This window comes from Fusarium poae, chromosome 2 (genome assembly GCF_019609905.1).
Source record: "Fusarium poae strain DAOMC 252244 chromosome 2, whole genome shotgun sequence".
Lineage (NCBI taxonomy): Eukaryota > Fungi > Ascomycota > Sordariomycetes > Hypocreales > Nectriaceae > Fusarium > Fusarium poae.
The window spans coordinates 9,745,277-9,768,137 of NC_058400.1; the positions used below are offsets into that span (position 1 = coordinate 9,745,277).

A 22,861-nucleotide genomic window follows, 5' to 3' on the forward strand; every position below is an offset into this window, starting at 1 on the left:
AGTCTCTAGCTTGGCTACTAACATGAAAAACGTCTTGTTGATACAGCACATCAGGGATAAACTTGAACAGCCAGATAGAAACATACTTTGTTCTCATTAAGTCTACTAACTATGTGAAAGCTTCACGCAACGTAGTAGAATCTTTGGATCCCCAATGGTGCACTGACGCCCATCTGGTAAAGGAAGCCGTAGAAGTTGGGTGCGACGGCAATGAGGTAAACTGCAAACGCTCTCAGATTGAAGCCGTGAAAGAAGTGGTAAGTAGAAGCTTTGTGCCCCGAGTAAAGCATGGGGATATCGAAAAGGCCGCGTCTGAGTAGATAGTAGTCGCAGATTAGGATACCCGTGATAGCACTGAGGAAGATCTGGTACGAGCTCAGGAAGTTGATGAAGACGGCTGTAGACGAGAGCAAGTACCACGGGCAGATTGCGTACGAAACAACTAAAGAGAAAGGTTTTGGTCAGTGACTAGTTCTATGCTATTGCCGAGAGAGCAGATCGATTCATACCTGCGCAGATGAAGAAACCACGTTTCACTGTGATGCATTTGGGCATCAGGGCTGCTATATCATTACCAGCACTATGAGGGTAGGTCAGCAATGGTTCGGAAAAGCCATAGAGAGAACGGGGCCAGGGTGGACTCACGGGATAGAGTTCTCAAAGATAGCGGAGAACACAGTTGAGTAGACATAAGTGAATGCGATCAAGGCACATCCCGCGCGATTTGCAGATGTATAACGATCACCTTCCATGAGCATGTCCAGGGTTGTAAGCAGTGTGTCCAATAACCAAGTTATTTGATTTGCTTGGTTGTGGTTGGTTGATTACGTAACAACCAACCACAAGTAAGACCCCCTCCGACCAACCACAAGCAAGCCTTTTTGGCTTACTCGAGTTAACTTGAAGTTACTCGACTAAGTTACCGGATTGGGAAAGTGGCCAACAAAGTCTAACCTTAATAGGGCAGGCTAGGAAGACAGCGCACCCTGATTGGCCCAGTCTTTAAATGAAATGGGTGAGGATCTCCTTTTCTTTCTCCTCCAACCTTTCCACAGAGCCAAGGCTGCCGATTTGGTCCAATAACTTGAAGAACAAACCAAATATGTCTTCGCGCCCATTCTTTAAGCCTCATGGAAGGCTCGAAAAAACCACTCCTCCTAGGACCCCTTCTGAGTCGCTCGGCCCCGCCCAGCCGAGCACTCCTAGCCCCGCCTCAACTCAAACCCATGTGCCTAACGATAAGCCCTCCCCTTCAAGGCTTTCTGACGAAAGAGGTGCGCCGGACGCCTCTCAGTGCCCTTTCCCTATCGACTGGGACAAAATCCGCTACAACAGGAAGCCAGTACCATCTATTCGATACCGCCAGCCCCACAAGCGCGCCATCAACTCCAAATCCCAGCCTTCAGCAATCTACAGGCACGGCGCACAGCTTACCACAGATGGGAACAATAAGTTCTGGCTCTGCAAGTATTGCCATAGTAGCGGGCATCACGATGCTGCGCTTTTGCCAGTGAGAGCACGACCAGCATCAATTATCACCTTAAACAGCAGCACAGACTGGAAGAATTCGGTTACAAAGCCATAGGAGCCGATCCTTTCAGCATAGCCAAGAGGACAGCAAGCCTTACGCCATACCTCGGAAGCCGGCGCGCGGTGTTCAACGACCTGAAATTCAAGGACGATTTTACTGACTGGGTGATTGACCTTGGCCTCACATTTCGTCAGGCGACTCATCAGCGGACGAATGAGATGTTTATCAATTATCTGGAGGATATCGATAAGATCCTTCCCAGAAGCCCATTTACTCTTGGCAGTTGGGTCAAAGAGAAGTGGCTTGGCGATGGTGGGAGACGCGTTTGGCTAAGGACAAAGCTGCAATCCGCCAAAAGCAAGGTCCATGTATCGATGGATGCATGGACATCTGAAGAAGGGACAAACTATCTTGCCGTTGTCGCTCACTTCCTGGATGAGCGCCACAAGTTACAAACAGCTCTTCTAGACCTCCCACCTCTAAAGGGTCCTCATTCCGGTGAGAACATTGCCAAAGTGTTGTCGACCGTCATCGACTTTACGACGTCTCGCCAATCATTGGCTTCTTCATGATGGACAACGCTGCAAGCAACGATGTATGCATCCAAGAACTAGCAGAGCAGTACCCGACAATCAACCGCGAAAGCCGCCTTCGGTGCGTCGGCCATATGCTGAACATCATCGTCAAAGCTCTTCTCTTTGGCAAGGGCGTTAGCAAGCTGGAGAAACAGCTGCGCGCTGCATCCGATGACGAGCGGTTTGAGATATGGAGGAAGCAAAGCTGTATTGGCAAGCTCCATAACTTCTGCGTGTGGATCAACAGAAGCGACCAGAGACGGGAGCGGCTGAAACAGTACATCCTGCGGGCTTATGACGAAGGCAGTATCGAACACCTCTACACCAGGGTCCTGGTCGATGGTGGTATCCGCTGGAACTCTGTATATTCCATGATTGAGAGAGCTCTGAAACTCCGCCACGCAATTGATCTCTTCTTTCTCAACTATCGCCGCATCGTCGCCGAAGGATACGATATCTCACAAGATATCCCAACTCCGCAGGATTGGGTTGATCTCGATCACTTCCTCAATATCCTCAAACCTTTCAAGGATCTAACAAAACGCATGGAGGGCCGGGCTAACAAATCTGGCTCGGAAGGATCACATGGCTCACTTCACGAGACTCTCGAGTCGCTGGATGTGCTCTTCAAGAAGCTCCAAGAGGCTGGGAAGTTCGCAGATGATCACCCTGACGTGGTGTCAACGTACTATTCCCATGCTATTGATGCCGCTCGTATCAAGCTTGAGGAATATTTTGGCCTCACTGATGCCACCCCTGCATACCGGTGTGCAGTTGCCCTACATCCGGCTAACAAATTTACCTATTTCGAGCTTGAATGGAGTCACAACAGGCAATGGATCAGCGGCGCAAAGAGAGTGGTACAGGAGGTTTTTGCACAATACGAGGCAGCAGCTGCGGAAGCGGACCGAATGGACGGAGTAGGACAAGAGGAGGAGCCGGAGGAGCTGGAGGAGGAAGCAATTGCTGACAACAGTATCGCTCTTGATCCACTTCAGCAAGCTCGTAAGCGTCGGCAGAGGCTTGCTGTCACTGCGATGTCAGCTACACGAGGAAAGAAGCGGGTAAAGTTGACGTCTGAGCTGGATGAGTTTATGGCGAGGACTAACAAGGCTGATCTGGATGTTGAGGATCCTCTGGAGTGGTGGGTTCGCCATGCATCTGACTATCCTATCCTGTCGAAGATGGCGTTTGACTTGTTCAGTTGCCCAGCAATGAGCGCTGAATGTGAGCGCGTCTTCTCACAGACAAAGAAGGTCATTACGGATGAACGGAACCGGCTCAGTTCGGACACGGTAGCAGCGATTGAATGCCAGAAGCACTTGCTTCGAAGCGGAATATTAGCCTAGATCTACCACCGTAGCTATACAGGGCATGAAAAATAGTCGAGTAATGTCAACCAACCAAGTAAATCAAGCCGCTGTTGCCGAGTAAACCAAGTCAAGCAAGGGGTTCTGTTAACCAAGTAAAAAAAAGGGTCCAAATTTTGCTTTACTTGGTTGTTGGACACACTGACCAGGGGCTACGCGTTCATAACTGGAAGGTCAACTAAGGAGAAAACCGGCAGGAGGACAATCACGTACATGTGTGATCGTCGCCGTAACCATCCGATCGTTTCGAGAGAACGTCAACGCAAGACGACAACTCGAATAACAGGCTGCGAGTTCTCTATACTGGCGAAAGAGAATAAAGATAGAAGTACCTGGACTCTGCGGCACCGTTCTGACAGCCGATTCTCACTACATAACCATGAACCAAGCCAAGATACCACTGCCCACCCAGTACTTCGAACAATGTCCAAGGAGCACCTGTCTCAACTGACTGGCCTTGCCAAGGCTGGGATAGCCCCTAAAGAAATTAGAACGTACATGCGGCAGAACACCGACACGATAGCAACACAACAGGACATCTACAATCGTATTGCAGATGCTAGACGAGAAGTGTGTCAAGGACAAAGCAGCATTAACGCACTTGCTGATCAGCTGTTTAGAGAAGGGTTTTGGAGTCAATTTCAAACCGGTCCAGACGGTCGAGTCAAAGCTGTTCTATTTGCGCATCCCGAGTCAGTGGCATACCTACAGGCATATCCGGATGTCTTAATCTTAGACTGTACATATAAAACCAACAAATACGGCATGCCACTTTTGGACTTGATCGGTGTCGACTCTTGTCAACGTTCGTTCTGTGTCACGTTCGCTTTCCTGAGTGGGGAATGTGAAGAAGACTATTTTTGGGCGTTAGATCGATTCCGATCGTTGTGCGAAAACCACAGGATTAGGCATCCCTCAGTCATCTTGACTGATTGCTGCCTAGCATGTATGAATGCTGTCGATACTTGCTTCCCATCGTCAAGGCCGCTGCTATGTCTCTGGCATGCTAACAAGGCAGTTCTCCGCTACTGTCAGCCAAGATTTACGCGCCAGACTCAAGGGGACAACCCGAGAATAGAGGCTTGGAATGAGTTTTACGGCCATTGGAATTCGATCATCAAGTCACCGAATGAACAAACTTTCCACGAACGAGTGTCCGAGTTTGAGAAGAAATATCTCCCGGACTATATCGAAGAAGTCAGATATATCAAGACAAACTGGCTTGACCAATACAAAGAGAAGCTGGTGAAGGCGTGGGTCAATCAACACCCCCACTTTGACAACGTCGTTACTTCAAGAGTTGAAGGCATACACTGGCTGCTTAAGAGCCACCTCAAAGTATCTACATTGGACTTGTTCGAAGCTTGGCGATCGATCAAACATGCACTACTGAATCAACTGGCGGAGCTGAAGTCGAACCAAGCCAAGCAGAAGATCAGGACCCCTATTGAACTCTCCAGTGCCCTCTATGGTGCAGTACGTGGTTGGGTGTCTCATGAAGCTTTGCGAAAAGTTGAGCAGCAACGAAATCTTTTATTGCATGAAGGCTCTGCTCCTTTGTCGGCCTGTACTGGTTCTTTCTCACGATCACAAGGGCTACCCTGCGCTCACAAGCTGAAGGGTTTATTAGTTCGAGACCAGGCACTACAACTCGAAGATTTCCATCCGCACTGGCACTTGACTCGGAAAGATAATCGGCGACCCCTCTTAGAACCCTGCCAGCGAGTCGATCCAGTGGCTGCGAGTTCGTCTCTGCCGTTATCTAGTGTGAGAAGAGAACTTAGTGGCTTCGAAGTCATCGAAAACGCAAGGCCGATACGAAACCCTCCTTTGTGCAGCAAATTTCATATACTAGGTCACGCAAGGAACTCTAAGGAGTGTCCATTACGATACTCAGAACTAAGAGCATTGCCAGTCGTATCTTCAGACCAGCCGCAGACGTGTTCAGAAAACTTTCAGTGGATACCCTTTGCGGTCCCGGAGGAGCCAAGGCCACCAGCGATGGAAACGCTCGACGAAATACAGTGGCAACCAATCACGACTTTGGAAAATTTCGAGTTTGAGCCTGAATTAACTTGTCAAGATCTGCCATGCCAGTTGACCATCGAAACAGAGCAGGTGGACCGACACATAACGACTCCAGAACCTCGGCATCTATCACCTGCACCGTCTATGTATACACCGCCGGTATCTTCACAGTTAACCTCGGGAGACCCAGCTTCAGACCCAACTACACATCTAATGTATGACGATCCACGAGCCATCCACCAGAGATACGTCAAGTCAAGAGAGGACTGGTATAAGGCTCAACCCCCGGGAACCTGGCTTGGTAATCGCCAGTATCGAAAAGCAATGGGCTTGCCTTTAGGATACCCAAAAGCAAGCTACAGCTGGTGCCTTGATTATAAGCAGATGGGGAGGTACTGCAAAACCTCGACGGGTCTGAGAGAGTGGACTAAAGAAGAGATGATGGCTTACTTAGACTGGTACAAAGCAGAGACTGATCGCATCGAAGCACGAGTAGCTGAGGAGACCGAGAACGGACGACTGTTTACAAGCAGAAGAGGTATGGGTGAGCTTTGGGAGATGGCTCAGCGGGATATCGATGAACAAGAAGCCTTGTATTCTGCTGCGGAACAGGAAGAAAGTTGTATTGTAGTTCAGCCGTAGTTCTAGTAGAGTTTATTAGCGTGGATGTATCACTTGAATACATCAAGGCTGTTCAAATCAAAGTCATCGACTTGCTTTGAAAAAAAACATAGCAGGTTAATGGGACTTCAAGTAAAACCACTCGAGATAGTGGAATTGCACAGCGGGAGGCAATCCGATAGCGGAGAGGGCTAGACTGAATATGGCAATTGGGACGGGACCCGTCCCATTTTAGAAGGACGGGTACCCGTCCGCCTATTAGCCGCCCCAAGCTGACGCTAGTTAACCCCAAGTGTGGGGTTGGGGTTATTTTCAGCCAATCAGCTACTCGGCTTTGACCAAAGCGATTTGGACCAAATTTTACTACCCCATTTTGGTGGCCGATTTGATCCAAATCGTCTGTGAATAGTACCTAGGTTGGCACGGTCATTTCTGATAACGTGACTACGAACGATACCTGTCTCTCTTACTTCTACCGGCAGCTCGGCCCTTTGATCCGATCGGCTGATATCAAGGCCCGTCGCATGCGTTGCTACGGCCACGTTCTTAACCTTGTTGCACGCGCGTTTCCTGTGGGGCTGTCCCGAGAGTCATCTGAGCTTCAACTATAAGTTGCGTAACAGCTCAGCAATGGAGTCTCAATATCGACCACTTGCTATTTTCCAAGCGACAGTCTCTTCTACCAAGAAATTCCCAGTTCAATCTATATCTGTCTTGGTGGTAAATACCTGGATTTCCATGTCTTCTACCCTGCCGTACTAATCCAGGATTAGAAAAAAAACATCTCATGCAGAGTTCCTTTCCATTTTAAATATCGCAATCACTACATCTGAAACGAGTTTCGAAGGCCTATCAACTTTATTTGTTATAGCACCGCTGTTCTCCAAAAGTGCAGCTGGAATCCATATCCTTGGCATTTTGTCCAGTTGAGCTACCCGCAGTATCCTATTCTAAATAGAAAATCCGCAGTTATGAAACTTTTCCGATTGACCGAGGGGGTAATTGAAATGCCCGAGAAGGATAGTGCAGGCCGTATCATCAGATCTGCAGATGCAAACACGGCCAAGACTGCCATCCTCCACATTACGCCCAACCCAGCAAATGAAGCGATGCGTTTCTACTCTCACAATAACGCCTATGCAGCCTTTGTGGTCTGGACTGGGTGCTTCCTGTTCTTCAACGGTGACAAAACAGAAGAATTGCATCGTGGGGATTTCATTTTCATACCACCAGTAAGCGAGTTCTGTTTGTGTAGCTTCTGCATCCTCGAGACTGGAAAGTTAATCGATTTACCAGGGAACAGTCTACGGCTATCACTCATTAATGCCCGGATCAGAATTGCTGGTTCTCACTACCCTGGAAGACCCAACCGCTGTGTTGGAAACGATAAACGAGGAGCAAGACGAGGTATTTCAACATTTAATAGGAGTTGAAACTCCTGACCCTAAAGACATTGACGTTGCTGATGGGCACCATCCTTTCGATCTGATGAAGCCCATAGACTGGAATCCTTCTTTGTCAACATTTCTTCGCCCATATTCCCTGAATGCCACCACGTGTCCGCGATGGATATTCGGCGGTGTAATAACACGACCTTTTGTGAGACAGGTCCAGTGCGAAGGGAAGTTCTCCATTTCAGCTATGGAGACTTCCCGTGTACACAGAGTGAGACCCTTCCTTGATCGGTGGCTATATTTCACGAGCGTCGATCATTTTTTTTGCGTCGTTGAAGGCACAATGTTGATAAAGTTAAAAGGCCAGACTGAGTGGACAGAACTTCGAGAAGGCCAAGCCATGCTAATCTCGGCAAGGCAAGCATTTACCGCTGATGTCGGAAGTGAGTTTGTTAAAATTCTTACTGTTACGAATGGCATTGGCATTGATGAACTGATCTGCAAGGCTGGAAGGGAATATGGGCCTACAACACTCCCGGAAACAACGAGCAGGTGGGATACCTGGGATGAACTTCGTTTAAGATCAGCGTGCTCTGAAGTTGGCGCTCTCCTTGACTACTAATCACTCTACATGTTATAACTGCTGCCGTTTACCCTAGTAGAACCACATTTATCAGTCCTCATCTTTATATTCGACCGTGGAGTAGGCAGCATCATCGAATGCCTACATATGTTCTCAGGCTTAGTGAGAAATAGTTTTAGGTCATCTTCACTTTACCGCAGTCAGACACGACTATACTTACACAGTGAAAGCATGGTATTGCCTTATGACATGCTAAAAGATTTACAAAAGGATGATGATACGATGGGAAAACTTCTATTGGTAAACTACCTGATAACCTACTGTGGTTCTGGGAGCTTGGCTTTTAGAGTTAAAATGAACTGGTTAAACCCAAGCAGGGGGCTTACCCCTGGAATACTACGGCACTTAACCGTTATTAGATTCAGATGGTTGTGGGGGTGGAGCATTAGCCTCCGAAACCTACTTCTGGAAGTCACAGGGGCTTTTACAAATTGGGTAATTCAGTCCGAAGGACTTCTATTACGACGATAACTTGAAAGCATAACCTCTGCTCTCATTGGCCAGGCAATTATGTACACCAATTAACCCACAAGAATCTATTCTGCTGGGAACACCAGTTGCCACATCATCACGAGCAGGCGCGACGATTCCTTCTCCAGCAGGTCCCTTAATTGCTTCTCAAGAAGGCGTACAACTTGGGACGCCGATTGAATCTCCGGTATAGTTCTATAATGTTATTCACGCTTGAGGCTCTATAAGTCCTACGGTAACATATTAGCAGGTGTTTTGATGAAAGTCCGGGACCAGGACCGGCGCAAGCAACAGCAACTTGACCGGCCACTATTCCAACCTGTTTTTTCTTGATGACGTCGCTATCCCTTCAATTGTCACGGCAGAGTGGTGCAACCAATTAAAATGAGCCAAATCATAGATATCTAGCATCCCACCTATTTTAGCCCATGATAGAAGTACCAGCAATCCCTCGAGTGACAAATCGCTACATTACACTGCTGACACCCCCAAACGGTCTGACGCCTCCTTTTATTGCGACTGACCGGCTCCAACGGCCTTCTTGAGCTTCTTGACCTTGGCCGCCCTAACTGAAGCCCCTGGCAAGCGTGGCAGTTTGACTTTTTTCCCTCTTCGGACATGTTTATGTTGTGTAGCAGGCGTGAATTCGTCTCCAGCTCGAAAAAGCTGCCTTGATTGGCTTGCCGAGTGGAAGGCTTTGAAGACCTCGTTGTAGAGGCATTCCCTCCACTTCTTCTGGTTCGTGTAACGGTCCCAGGCCGGCTGGCCATGTAGCTGTAAGAGGAAGCTGTTTACTAGCACTACATCCAGTAGGAAGGTCCAAGCAATAGCTTGCCAAGCGCCTCGGCGCATAGGATGATCGTAGCCAAGATATGACCGTCTTTGGTCGCCTCGGTCAACATGATTCATCTCGTCGTTGTAAGTAGCAGCGATTGTAGGGATCGATATTAGCTTGGCTGGCTCACTGTCAAAAAAGCACCGTATCGGTCGTGCTTTGTGGGCCTTTTTGGCCTCGACAAGACCATTGTAGATGCCGCAGTTTGACCGAGCTCTGCCGGTTGCGCCGTGGCCGTGCTGACGAAGAGAGCAGACATCTCAATAATAAATAAATACATAATTTTGACATATTGTTATGCATTTATTATTATGGCCTAATGTTGATATTTATTGTTAAGCTTATCAATAATTATTAATATAGTAGTGAAGGGTCAGGGATGTCGTCGTCGTCGCCTGCGACAACCATTATCTCGTCGTCTATTGCAACGTAGAGTTTACGGATCAAGTCATTTTTCACCCAATTACTCAAGCATTGCAGCTTCTCGATGGTATCGGTCGAGAGTCGTGCCCTGTCCCAGGAAATTGTCCGCCTTGCACAAGAGAATACCCGTTCTGGGTCGTCTGACATCGCCGGTACACTTAGTATGTCAATAGCCATTTGGTGTAAGCGTGGGTACTCAATCCTCTGTTCTTCTCGGCACCACCATTCAAGCGGCGTGTTTGTCGTCATATGTCTTGGCGGAGAATTGACGAATTTTTCGAATTCATCCTCGTCACCAGGTTCATCCAAGACACTCATTGACTGCTTGATACGCTCGTACGGTGTTACTTCCCGTCGTTCGTTACTCAACCGAGCCGCGGAGTCCGACGAGAGTGGCCGGTCCTTGTACTTCGCCCAATGCCGTCGTGCACCAGCAATGGCGGTCTGTCGCCATTCCTCTGCCCAGTGGCGGTCAAGGTACCTCCGGCGTTTTTCTGGATGGAGCAATAATGCCGTGGCATATATGGGGTTTTTGTCACTCTCTTCATAATACTTCGAGAGAACCCACCAACCCATGTGAACGGAATTAACCATACGCGCGTTGTTGACGTATTTGACCTGCTTTAAAATTACTACAAGTCTGGTAATAGATCGCACTGCCCGTCCATGACTTACCTTGGCATTCTCAAACTGCAGGAAGAGAATATCCATGTTCTCTAGCACCTGATCTATTGATGCCCACTCCATTTGCTGCTCTAAGGTCGCCTGGTAAAACGGCTGCAAGAACTCGTGAGTCATTTTGAGTACTTGCCAATCATCGTGCGTGAGGATGGACCCTCTTGGCTTATAGCCGCATCCAGTAATTTGAACCATGAGTTCCAACGGGTGATATTGTCAATTCCAAGCGCTTTTCCTGCAATGTCATCCCATGCATCGTTGCGCAGCGTGGAATTACGGATGAACACCGCAATGTTGTGAAGTTTACCCATTGGGCCGATACTCCGCCAGCCAGATCAAATGTAAGCCCGTACTCTTGTGACAGCCCAACAGCAAGTTGGCGGAGACAAGTGTCGTTTTTTGCGTCATTGTCCCCAGTGAAGTACCCGATTCGGGGTGCTAAGTGGTATTTTCGGATAATACCCATCAAGTGAGGAGTCATTGCCGCGCCAGCGTGAGAACGGCGGAGGTTTGGTAGCCCTAACAATGCTTTGCGGGGTTTGTAGGCCTCGTCAACCCATTGTGCGTGAACAGCGACATATGCCTTGCGCTGAGGAGAAGACCATACATCCATAGCAATGTGTACGAGGCTCCGGGCATGTTCCAGCCATTTCTTTAACGGATTGTTGATGCGCATCGTATGCCCTATCCAAGTCTGCTGCAACCGTGTTACCAGAATCAGTCAGGAACTCTTGAATGGCGGGATTTACCGCGGTTAGAAGTGCCTGATATTCTGGCCACGTTACAAAGTCCAGCGGCAGATGCCTATGTGCGGACAGTAGCATCTGTGCCTCTCGAAAGGCGTCGACGTTGATTACACTCCGCAGAGTGTTCCTTTCATGCTCTCTGACTTGCTGCAGCTGCTTGGCAGTTGTTCTTGCTAAAGCATTTTCGATGGCTAGTTGACGCTTGTTTTGAGAGCTTGAATCCTCCCGAACAAATATGTGATGAGCCTTTTTGAGGTGATAGCGGGCGTTGCCAGATATGTGGGTTGACCAAGATGGATTGCGACAACGCTTGCAGTAGTGGAGTAAATTGCCGCTGATTGCGCGTGGCTCGTCGCCTTGAGCTCCTCGAAAGTGATCCCATGTTGCTATGGCTCTCAGTTTCCTTCTCTTGACCGTATGCTCAGTTGAAGATGCCTCGGGTTCCGATAGTGTGCTGGCAAATTGTGAGGCACTGTCAGAGGGTACCTAATAGACAAGTTTTGTGTCCTATAAATAGCTTATTCAAGTGTTTGTGTCGAAATTACAGTTTCTACAGTATGGCACATATTTAAAATCGCAATGGCTATTTGCTCTTTATTAATTACAACATCCGCGAAATGTCCTCGTCGTGGTAGCATGATTCATGATAGAACTCCAGGTCTGCCCGTTAACTTCATCTTGCTGTTTATCTCTACCGGGTATCCATACGCAAAGAGCCCATATTAGGAGTTGGAAACGCCGGTAGTATATCACCTGGATCCTCCAGTCTATGAAGTCTTTCCTCCAAACTTTCTTCACCATCCATCAACTCCAGCTGCCTATTATACAGCTCTTTCAACTGGCTCCTCGCCGCCGCCATCTGCTCCCGGTATAGGCCACAATATGTCTCCAGAGTCTTGATCCGCTGCTGTAAAGCTTCTATGACCTCCCAGGCCGCTGAGCTATTCTGATACAAAGCTTTCATTCGCATGGCTGACTCTTCTTCGTTACTCTCCACTGTTTCCTCAAGGTCACTGATCCTACAGACCAAGCTTTCTGGTTGATAGCTGCCTTTTTGCTGCAGCATTGCCTCCAGATCCCTTACGCGCTTTTTCAGAATTGACAAGTCGTCGCCTGTCCTTTGAATGGAGTGAGGAGAGTGGAAGCATGCGAAATGACCGCAGTAACATGTTGCACCAGGAAGAGATGTGTTATGATGAAACCCCATACATCCGCATCGGTGGCCTTTTAGTTCCGGTATCGTGAGAATGTAGCGGCATTGACCTTTGGGGAGCTGGGAGACATCTGGTGGAGCTGAGGTTGACTGGGTTGAGCGACGAAGATCGTGAGATCTCGGGTCATGAGGACGTGACATGTTGAGTAAATGGTTTATGTATTCAAAAAAAGACAGGATGGGCAAAAGAATAAAGTCCCCCGTGAAAATTTCATTTATTGAGCCTTCTAACTACAGCATTGCCACCGGCAAGACAGCTCACACGACCCCGCGAAAAAACCTCGGGCCGAGAGGGGACGTGGGGGTCAAGTCAGGAGCAAAATCGGCCAACTCTGAGGTTTCTTTGATGCAAGAAATCGGCCCTAAATTTTACATCCTACGGTCTACGGGGAAGCGTAGATTGTGATGCCGGGATTAAACTTGGTTATGTTGTGTTGTTATATTGCGCAGTAGTGCTGGGTGAAAATATATTTTATTGAGCTTGATTGTTCATTATTGAGATGAGAGTTCTTCTCGAGTTTATATCTCCAGAATGAATGAATGAATTTATTCCGCCCGGGAGGATACGCCTCATAGGGCCCACAACATTAAGTCTCGTTACATTCTTTTCCGACTTCTAGCCCTATAACCCTCAAACATCACAATCCCTACTCCTCGCCACATTTCCCAGCCTCGCCTGTCCCTGCGACAGGCCTGCTTGAAGGCCAAATTCTCCAAGTGTTCAGCGTCCCATCTTCAGCGGCTGAAGCCTGGTCTGTCTACCAGAGGCTGTACTATATTAGTTCTTGCTGTATTATGTCGTTTGGTTTGTTAGTATATCTTGTATGTTGTCAGATATTCAGGTGAATTATTGTTGTTCCTGTCTCTGTCCGATGGTTGGGTTGGAACCCTATTTCTATCTGTTCAGTAATGACCTATCTAAGAGGTTGTTACAGTGCTGAGACAGCTCCCTGACCGGTAGTTCGGTCATCCGGTTAGCCGGTCTCATGTTCACCAGTATTCAACATATGTTATCATGTCCGTGTAGCATCCAAACGCCCCGTGCTTTTCGCAAACTTGATCGCTGCTCGCACTGCTGCCAGGTTCGGCCTCCACTTATGCCCGTCTTCCGCCGTCTTGCCTCCCAGGAAAAATGATAGATTACCCATCATTTCCCCGTCGATATTTCGCATGTGTTCTCGTTGCTCATCCCACCGTGGACATCGGAAGAGGAAATGGTCCACCGTTTCTTCTTCCTGGCCGCAATCACACGTATCTGTCTCTGCTGCGCCTATTCTGTGCAGATACTTGTTGACCCGTGCCATTCCCGTTCGTAGTTGCACCAGGATGTCGGATTCGCGTCTCTTCAGGGCGTCATATAGTGTGCGCGTGTGCTTGCCGGGCAGCGCCTTATCGAGCTGCTTCGAATAGCTGCCTACGCTCTCAGGTAGCACCATGTGCTGCCGACGTTGTGCTAGTAGTACTCTCAGTCGGGTCGATCGGGCCTGGTACAGCGGTTTCGTTGCTCTGCATCCGCTATCTGTGGCTTTTCGCGCTTCGGTCTTTGCTTTTGCTCCCAGTGTGAAAGAGTCATTCGTGGGCGATACCCAACGCATCGTGATGGTGTTTCCACCCTTTCCAACTCGTTCGGCATGTTTGTAGATCTCCCGGATGGTGCCTTGTCCTGACTGTTGCCGAGGTTTCATAATCGCTTGTAGCGCCGATCGGTTTCTTGTTGCAATGATCACCTCTCGGTGTCGGAGCCCATCGGGCATGCACCTCAGGACCATTGCTATCGCTTCCAGCTCGGCCATGTATGCGTTTTGCTCGTCTCTCGGGCCAAGAGTGACGGAGTACTTTGCTTAGTCTCATACACCATCGCCTGCTCCCACACTACCTGTCTCGACGCCATCACCTGCTCCCCTTCAGTATCCCGAGCCTCCAGACGAATTTGTACAAGACAATATCACGTACTTGAATCGCGAAAAGACCACAAAGAAAGCAGCCCGTCTGGGCTTATCACATGTATGGAAGTATGGTCTTCGCTACATCCGAGACAGTGATAAGAAAGAAGTGTATTACTGCCACAAGTGTGCAGCCGGAAAGCACAAGCAAGAGCTATTTATTATCAATGGCACGTCTGGAGTGAGAAACCATCTTGAACAGAAGCACCAGATCGACCCTCAGAGTGGTATCAAGAAACGTAGTCGGACACGGAAGTCTGTACTGGAGCAGCAGAGGCAGGCTGGCGATCAATTCAATTCCATCAATTTCGCCCTCGCGTGGCGTTGCGTTGACAGCTTACTCAGCATTTGGCCCGTGGAGTTGAACCACCGCATCTGCAAATTGAATTGGTGGCGTTGAATTGAACATGTTGAACCTCATACGCCCCCCGAGATGCCCAACACGTTATTCGCCATCGTCTCGGCCATCTTCCTCTGTCTCCCATATAATGCTACTCCCAACCTCATCTGATACGTCAACCAACGTATCCACCGCGTCGATTAGGCCATTCCGCACCCATGACCTTAGCGTCTGTGTCATCCCTATCGTGCTAGCCTCCAGTCGAGTCCGCAGCGGTGAGACCATTTGCCCAGCAACACTAAACAAACGCTCGCACTCTGCCGACATAGGCGGTACCGAAAGCAGGTCAAGAGCCATTCGCGACAGTCGAGGGTAATCTTTCCGTCTCTCCCACCAATATTGGATGGGATCCGTGACAAGAGGGTCGCTCTTAACGTCCGGACTCGACAGCCAGTGGTCATATTCATCATGGTCTGCGTTCACTAACCTATCCAAAGGACATCTGCCTGCTAGAGACGAAGTTCTGTGTGCTCGGTGTCTTTCGAGAGCACTCATTGCCTTTAAACGCTTGAATGGAGGTTCCTCATCTGAATTCGAAACATTCGGTAGTGATTTATACTCTTCCTCCCACAGAGTCTTCACCATTCTTTTTGCCTCCTGAAGCCATGGCAGCTGTGCTTTGTCGGTCCACGTATTCTCGAAATATCCCCAACGTGAGGCCGGATTTAGAATGGCGGAAGCATAGCAAGCTGGCGTCTCGTCCAGTTTCGTATAGTACTCGTTCAACTTATCCCACCCCAGGTTGATGTTTATCCTGAAGTGCTCAGGATCCGGGTAATTCTCTGCTGCTGCTTTCCACTCCTCCAGACGTTCCATCAGAAATTCATACGTTGAAGCAACATCCCACATATTGCCATATGCCTCAATACGGCCACCTTTACGTACCCGGCTCTGAGCATCTCCTTCAAGCATCCGGAGTGCCTCCTCGAAATCAAGCAGCACCTTGTCCATCAACTCAATTACTTTCCAGTCCTTCTCCCCAAGAAGACTCTCCTCCCGGAGACAGAGCGGTATCTCTTCCCTCCGTCTAGCCCCGTTGCGGCATTCCTTGTTGAATTCAAGCGTGACCTTCTCAACCAGGTCCTCCAGAAAAGGACGCAACAAGAGACCGCGTCGCATCATATACAGGGTCGACAACCACCGCGTCTGGTTATCGCGAACAACGTCGACAGGCTTCCTTGCTCGAATCTTGGGGTTGTCAGAATGCTGAAAAAGTTCTTCCTGCAGCGCACGGAGACGATAGGTCAACTTGTCAGACCGATGGATCCAATGGACCAGGTTATGGAGCTTCCCAATGGGACCTTTCTTTCGCCAGATCTCGTGCTGGGCAGCGCCAGAAACAGATTCTCCATCAATTTCTGCTTCAAAAGCCTCAGCTTTGTACCCAAACAACAGGGCTTTCACCACCAAGTTGAGCACATGGCCGAAGCATCGCACTCTCCGTTTCTTCGGATCGAATCCCAGCGCCTCCGCAATGTCCTCCATTGCTGTATCCATATTCCCGGCGTTGTCAAGCGTGATGTACCCCACCCTATCGAGTATCTCATAGCTCTCCAAGATCTCGAGGATCTGGGCTGCAATATTTCCCCCCGAATGGCAATTCTTCAACTCCGGTAGGCCAAGGACCAACTTCGACGGGATTCCATTTTTGTCAACATGAAAGCAGACAATCCCATACAGAGCATGCCGATTCCTTGAACGCCAGCCATCGAACGCAATATGAATTTGACCTGGAACACTCCTCAGGTGGTCGATTATGCGTGTCTTTTGTTGGAGATGAAGGTCGATGATTCGCCTTCGAACCGTGTCATGAGAGATAGGGGGTCGGTGGTCCAGCGGTTAGTGGTCACCGGGCTTAGCCGACGGCTTATCCTCTGAGCCGAAGGTAGTAGGTTCGAATCCTGCGACTCCTAACTTTACTAGCCATTAGAGGAGAAAAAGGCTCCTTATTGGATAGAACCTTGATGGTCTAAGCCCGATTAGGTATGCCTATAGAGACGATCCCGGGGAGGGTTTTTAAGGGGCTAATTGTATATCTTTACTGTATATCTCATTGTGTTAAGGAGGGTTTTGATTCGCTAGGACGATTTTCCCTACCTAAAAATAGCCCTAGATTTCCCCTACCTCGGTAGCTAGCTTGCCCACTAGCTAGAACACCTAAGAGCAGGGTCAATGAAAGCTCAATTACACACACACAGTCATGAGAGATATGAGCATTCGTCGCTGCGACTGATGGGTTCAGGTATTCGAATATACGTCGAAGCCGCCCATGCTCGGGCTGGCGAAAAGAGATATTGGCGTCGATCACCCACTCAAGGAGCAGTCTCTGGAAGTGGTCCCTGTCGAAACGCTGTATGAGGGCGTTCGCGATGGCTTGCTCTTTAGGGTCTGAGGTGTCAAGATTCAGCATCTCCACAATGTTCCTTGAGGGAGTCTTCTCCTGCTTTCCCTTCCAAAGAGCGGGTGGCTTCCTCCTCCCGGACTTATCGACAAGTCCGTGCTCCCTGAACAGATGTTTCTCGATATTCTGGGTGCCAACAGCAGAGAAGTCTGTCATCTTGGGCTTAGCTTTCCGAAGACAATGCTTGCAAACCCATTTCCTCTTCGTGGGAGAATCGCGGGCTTGAATGTCAAAGCCGTGCTGCCAAACCCACGAAGTCTGCCTGCCAACGCGTTCCGAAATCGAGAAACCCGGAAACTTGTGCCATGGGAAGGCTTTCCAATCTCCTGGCGAAGCATCCAAGTTATTAGGTGAAGCACTAGGTGCGCTGCAGTCGGGACTCTGGCACTTGACAGGTACGTTGGCGTCCATTTGAAGATTAGGAAAGGAATAGAATGCACGCAATGATCTTTCTGCAAGGGTCATGGGGCGCGACTTATGGGACTACACGGACTGGGCGCTACCCTGAACCACTGCCATTAACGACAGTTTCAACCGATGGTCAACGTTGAAAGCATCTAGGTGGAATTGAAACAATCAATGGGAGTGTCAAATGGAATTGATTGAATTGATGCACGTGACTTCAACTTCCATAAAATTGACGGGATTGAGTTGATGGTTGAATTGATCGCCAGCCTGAGCAGAGGAGTGCGGCTGCGACTAATACCTTCTTCTGGAAAGACTGAATTGAAAAGTTTAAAGAGCTCCTGGTTCGTTGGATCGTGTATTGCCATATCGCTTTCTTTCAATTTGAAAACCAGTATTTCCGAGAGCTATTATTCTTTTTAAACCCGGCGCTTCTCAGCCATCTCCTAAAAGCAGCGAAAACTATCCGAAGTTGGGTTATGGATGCCTTTCGGTCGAAAAAGCAACGGCTCAGGGAGGACCTCCGACAGGCGAGGAGTAGAATCTCCATTTCCTTTGATCTCTGGACTTCGCCAAACCCTTACGCTGTTATTGGGGTTATCGTCATGTGGATCGACACTGCCGGCAAGCGACAAACTACCGTTTTGGGTATACGACGTGTGTACGGCGAACACACTGGCGAGAATATTGGGTCAGTGATTCTTAAATTGTTACGAGAATATGATGTTGGCGGAGATCAGATTGGATACTTCATGCTGGATAACGCCTCATCGAATGATACCGCTGTTGAGTTTATACTCAAGGAGCTCTGCCCATGGATGACGCCCAAGCAACGCCGCCATCGCCGGCTTCGTTGCTTGGGCCATATTATCAATCTCTGCTGCCAGGCATTCCTTATGGGCCGGGACTGTGAAAGGTATCTAGCAAAGCTCGAAAAACACTATCAACGCGGAGACTATGCGAAGGTGGAAGAGCTCTGGAAAAGATTTGGGTGTTTAGGTCGGCTTCACAACCTCGTGCGATACATTAGGCTTACCCCGCAACGCCGTGAGGAGTTTGCTGCAATAATTGTCGGCGGAGATCTTGCCGAATTCGATAGGCTCGAGCTTATCCAGAACAACTTGACACGCTGGAATTCGTGGTTTCATTCAATTACGCGGGCGTTGAATGTTCGTGAACGTTTGGAGATCTTTTCAGCTCGCCATGTACCTGGGAAAAGCTCTCATGGGATTGCGAACTTCAAACTTAATGGACAGCACTGGTTCGAGCTTGAAAAGATTGAGCTTGCTCTGAAGGACTTCTATGCCGCAACTTTGCTCTCTAAGGGGAAAAAAACATCGCTTGCCGACTGGTTTTCAACTCTGGACTGCCTTCTTCGAGAAATAAATGAAACAAAAGATCACTACGATACAATCGATACCGAAGACGACAATAATTTCACATGGAAGTACCTTCAGGGTTGCGCAGATGCTGCGTGGTCAAAGTGCGAGGAGTATTACAGCAACCACCAGCTGAACTGGCAGAATCGATTCCCTGAAGATACTGACCTTCCACCAGCGTACTATGCAGCTCAGATCCTGGACCCATATCGAAAATAGGCATGGTTCAGGCAAGAATGGGTACTCTAAGCAGGAAAAGAAAAACAAGAGTGGTTTGATGACGTACAATCTGCGGTGAAGCAGCTCTGGGAGACAGAGTATAAGGGACGATATGCCGTTGAGATGCTGCCGCCACCAGCCAGAAAGGAGAGATATCCTAACCCCGCATTTGACCGCCAGAGGGAACACAAACGCATTCGAATAGACGCTCCGGTCTCTGCAGCTGATTTGTATGAACAATACATTTCCACCGACCGGCTTCATGACGACGAGGCAGGTTGCGACGAGGCTATCGCATACTGGCTATCCCGTTATAACTCCCAAAGAGATCTTGCTCGCTTCGCTCTGGATCTGTTTGCGATCTCACCCATGTCAGATGAGTGTGAACGCCTTTTCAGCAATGCAAAGCTTACCATAGTTGATCGCCGTGGTATGCTGAAGGCGGATATTATAGAGGCCTGTGAGTGTCTCCGGGCTTGGTATGGAAAGCCCCGAGTTGAGGAGAACAACGATAGTGAGGACAGTAAGAACGACGACGATTGGGTCACTAGCTAGTAGTATAATACACTTTCTTTCACCCTTCTATAGCTTTTCGACGTCGTTCTTAAAAGTCTTGGCATCCTTAATGGTATTATTGGTCTTACCGGTAGTTAAATATTTAATACAAAAAGCGCATTTTATTTAATGATACGGTATTAAATCCATCCCTACTGCTGATCAATGATCAGCAGCAGATGTGGATGGCTTGAAATTGAACAGCCAAGATACGTTTCTGGCTGTTCTAGGGTAGCCGCTCCCTGTGCAAGAAATATCAGATATATCAGGTGGCTAAACGCCTGTATCTAAGTTGATTGATCTGATAAAATTCTATATCTGATTTGAATTGATTGATCTGATTGTTAATCTGATCTGACGGCAGCCCTGATCTATCTACCATGTATGGCCGGCCGGCGATAAGATAATCCTGCCCGCTTATGGGCCTCACCGCCTGACTAAAATATCGCATCCCCGCGTCTCATCAAAGTTGCACACACAATAGGATATCTTCGTCGCCTCAAAGTCTTCACCAACCAGCTTCTTTGGAAATCTTAACTTCACCGCGACGCCAACCTCATGCCATTCGCACGATGTCACCTGCAGAAGCGCTCCATCGCCATCAATCCTCTCTCGAAGGGATCCTCGATTTCTCCGCACAGCCTCCCTTGACCCCAGCTCAACGCCTCTCAGCTGGTCGCCGATTCGATCAGTTGGTGAACCATTTCGACGCTCCCGATGACAGCTGCAAGGACTACGACCGAGTGAAACTTGTTCGGCTTACATACGAGTATGCGCGTTCTGAGGAGTCCAAGGGATACTTCTTGCGTGCATTCTTTGAATCTGCGGGCATTCCAATTGATGCGGATCAGGAGGACATCGACCTGACCGATGCAGACAAACAGGCCAAGCTCCGCGATTCGTTCGTCAACTTTGCAGAGTACCTGTTCGAGAACTTCTTCTTACCATGTATGTTACCATCGCCTGTGCGTGATGCGCGTCGGTGTCTGACCGTCACTCTCACAGTGAAGTCGTCTACCAAGAAGACCCCCCAACCCTCCCCTGCATCCCACTCAGCAGTCCAACGAGCGCAGGGAGGCGAAGGACAGAATTTCCTTGGAACGCCAGAACGTGTGTCAGCTCTTCGGGGTGCTTGTCTGCTCCGCGATCGTCATCGCTGCGTCATATCACGGAAGTTTGACGATAAGGAGGCCCTTAGGCGCATGCAAGATGCGCGTAGACAAGGCGGCGTAGCTCAAGATGATGATGGAAACCCTCTTGTAAAAGGACAGGGTTATGACTCTCTTGAAGTTGCGCATATTATGCCACATTCACTCACTCAGCTCAATGCAAGCAAGCAACTGGTGTGTGATTTTACTTCTCCCAACCCATCCTCCTTTACTCATTACCGGTCTTCCAGGACTCTTCCAAGGAAGCGGCATTGGCGATTCTTAATATGTTCGACAATGGGGCTGCATTTCTGGTTGAAGGAACTGAAATCGATCGGCCTCGTAATGCCCTGACCCTCACTCATAGGCTGCACGGCTTCTTCGGCGACTTCCAGATCTATTTCGAGCCCGTTGACCAAGAGCTGCATACGTACCGAATCAATACTTTCATCCAGGATATTATGGAGTACGAGTTCCCCATCACTCGAACGCTCTACCTCACCGAATCACGAACCATTGATCCCCCTTCGCCCCGGCTGCTCTCGATTCATAACGCCATTGCCCACATTCTCCATCTGTCTGCAGCAGGGGAATACATCGACAGAATACTGCAGGACCTGGAGGAACATGGTGTTCGGGAAGATGGTTCTACTGAACTGGACCGTTTCGTGAAGCTACGACTGAATGGCTGGTCAGTCGGCGAAGTCAATGGTTAGCATAGAAGAGAGATTCAGGACGGAAATGATCGGGCTGTGATGCATCGGTGATGATTTGATTGTAGCTAGTTTTTAACAACTTGATTTTGATACCCCTTATACATAGTGCTCAAAGAATACCAACATCTCATGGGAAGTACTTAAAAGACCTGGCCCTATACATCCTTATTGTCCGTCCCATTTTCACTGAAAGAGGAAACCCCCGTCGACTGTGGAAGTACCTCTTACGGCAAAGTTGGCTGGTTAGTGACATGGCGTCAACAGGGGGGCTTCAATGCCGTTGGAATGCACTGTTCTCTGGCGATTTCAGACGGTATCCCGTCACGTTTCTTCCTCGCCATCGTTGAGCATCAATTGCATAGAAAATGGTGGAAAAGGACCAGATAGAGATCTTGGGGATTTAGGGGATTTAGGGGAGACTTCAAAGTCTGCGCTAAAAGATTGCGCTTTACCCTTTACGTCAGTGACTGCCGTCGTTCGACCCGTACTATACACATTGTCACCTTCCGTCCGCAAATGCAGCGATCTTTACTTACCATCCGCCACCACTTCAAGAATCACCCCACTTAAAGCATAGCACAAAAAATCGTCGCCCCATACAAATTCTACGATGTTATTTACACCATATTTTTATCATAATAAAATCATTGAGGAAAACGAAAACTTGCAGTGTATTATTTTTCGCATGCTCTCTTACCCCGGGCCGTCTTTTCCCTGCCCTTTTTACCTACAATGGGAGTTTCAACACTTTGAAAAATTTGCATTTGTCTCTCTCTCATCTTTCCACTTTCACAAAGTTAGCAAGGCTCTCTACGCAGCTTACAGCTGTAAAATATCTCCCAAATGGGTCGCTATGTTTATACCGAAAAAGGCGTTATTGATGCTGTATTCGATATTACTAACGGTCCTCTATCCCAGTATCAGACCTCCGAGAAATATGGAGTGGCTCAACCGGTACTCTCGAAAAGACTTTCGGGCCAGAAGAGCAGGAAAGAGTCTACACACACTCACCAACAGCTTTCCCCCAGTCAGGATAAGTTGTTGAGCTTCCTAGATGTTCCCGGCGGATTGACAGCTAAAAAGGCAAACGAAATACGAACAGCTGTCACGCTCACTGAATCTAGAGTAGATTATCGTGGCCGGTCGTTTCTTTTCCTGCCTTCGTCC

General features: G+C 48.7%; 4 protein-coding genes across 4 annotated transcripts; 3 read left to right on the forward strand and 1 right to left on the reverse strand.

Moving 5' to 3' along the window:
• Window positions 1-122: 122 nt before the first annotated feature.
• Window positions 123-758, reverse strand: FPOAC1_007300 (uncharacterized protein; the record flags this gene model as incomplete). The annotated part of the gene is made up of 3 exons (XM_044851768.1): window positions 123-442; window positions 510-580; window positions 646-758. 3 exons carry the CDS (start codon window positions 756-758, stop codon window positions 123-125), a joined length of 504 nt encoding a protein of 167 aa, XP_044710480.1.
• A 6,338-nt stretch (window positions 759-7,096) lies between these two features.
• FPOAC1_007301 (uncharacterized protein) lies at window positions 7,097-8,141 on the forward strand (the record flags this gene model as incomplete). Its single annotated transcript, XM_044851769.1, has 2 exons — window positions 7,097-7,357; window positions 7,422-8,141. 2 exons carry the CDS (start codon window positions 7,097-7,099, stop codon window positions 8,139-8,141), a joined length of 981 nt encoding a protein of 326 aa, XP_044710481.1.
• An 11,257-nt stretch (window positions 8,142-19,398) lies between these two features.
• FPOAC1_007302 (uncharacterized protein) lies at window positions 19,399-19,830 on the forward strand (the record flags this gene model as incomplete). Its single annotated transcript, XM_044851770.1, has 1 exon — window positions 19,399-19,830. The coding sequence occupies one exon, from the start codon at window positions 19,399-19,401 to the stop codon at window positions 19,828-19,830; it is 432 nt and encodes a 143-aa protein (XP_044710482.1).
• A 572-nt stretch (window positions 19,831-20,402) lies between these two features.
• FPOAC1_007303 (uncharacterized protein) lies at window positions 20,403-21,694 on the forward strand (the record flags this gene model as incomplete). Its single annotated transcript, XM_044851771.1, has 3 exons — window positions 20,403-20,778; window positions 20,836-21,173; window positions 21,230-21,694. 3 exons carry the CDS (start codon window positions 20,403-20,405, stop codon window positions 21,692-21,694), a joined length of 1,179 nt encoding a protein of 392 aa, XP_044710483.1.
• Window positions 21,695-22,861: the final 1,167 nt, after the last annotated feature.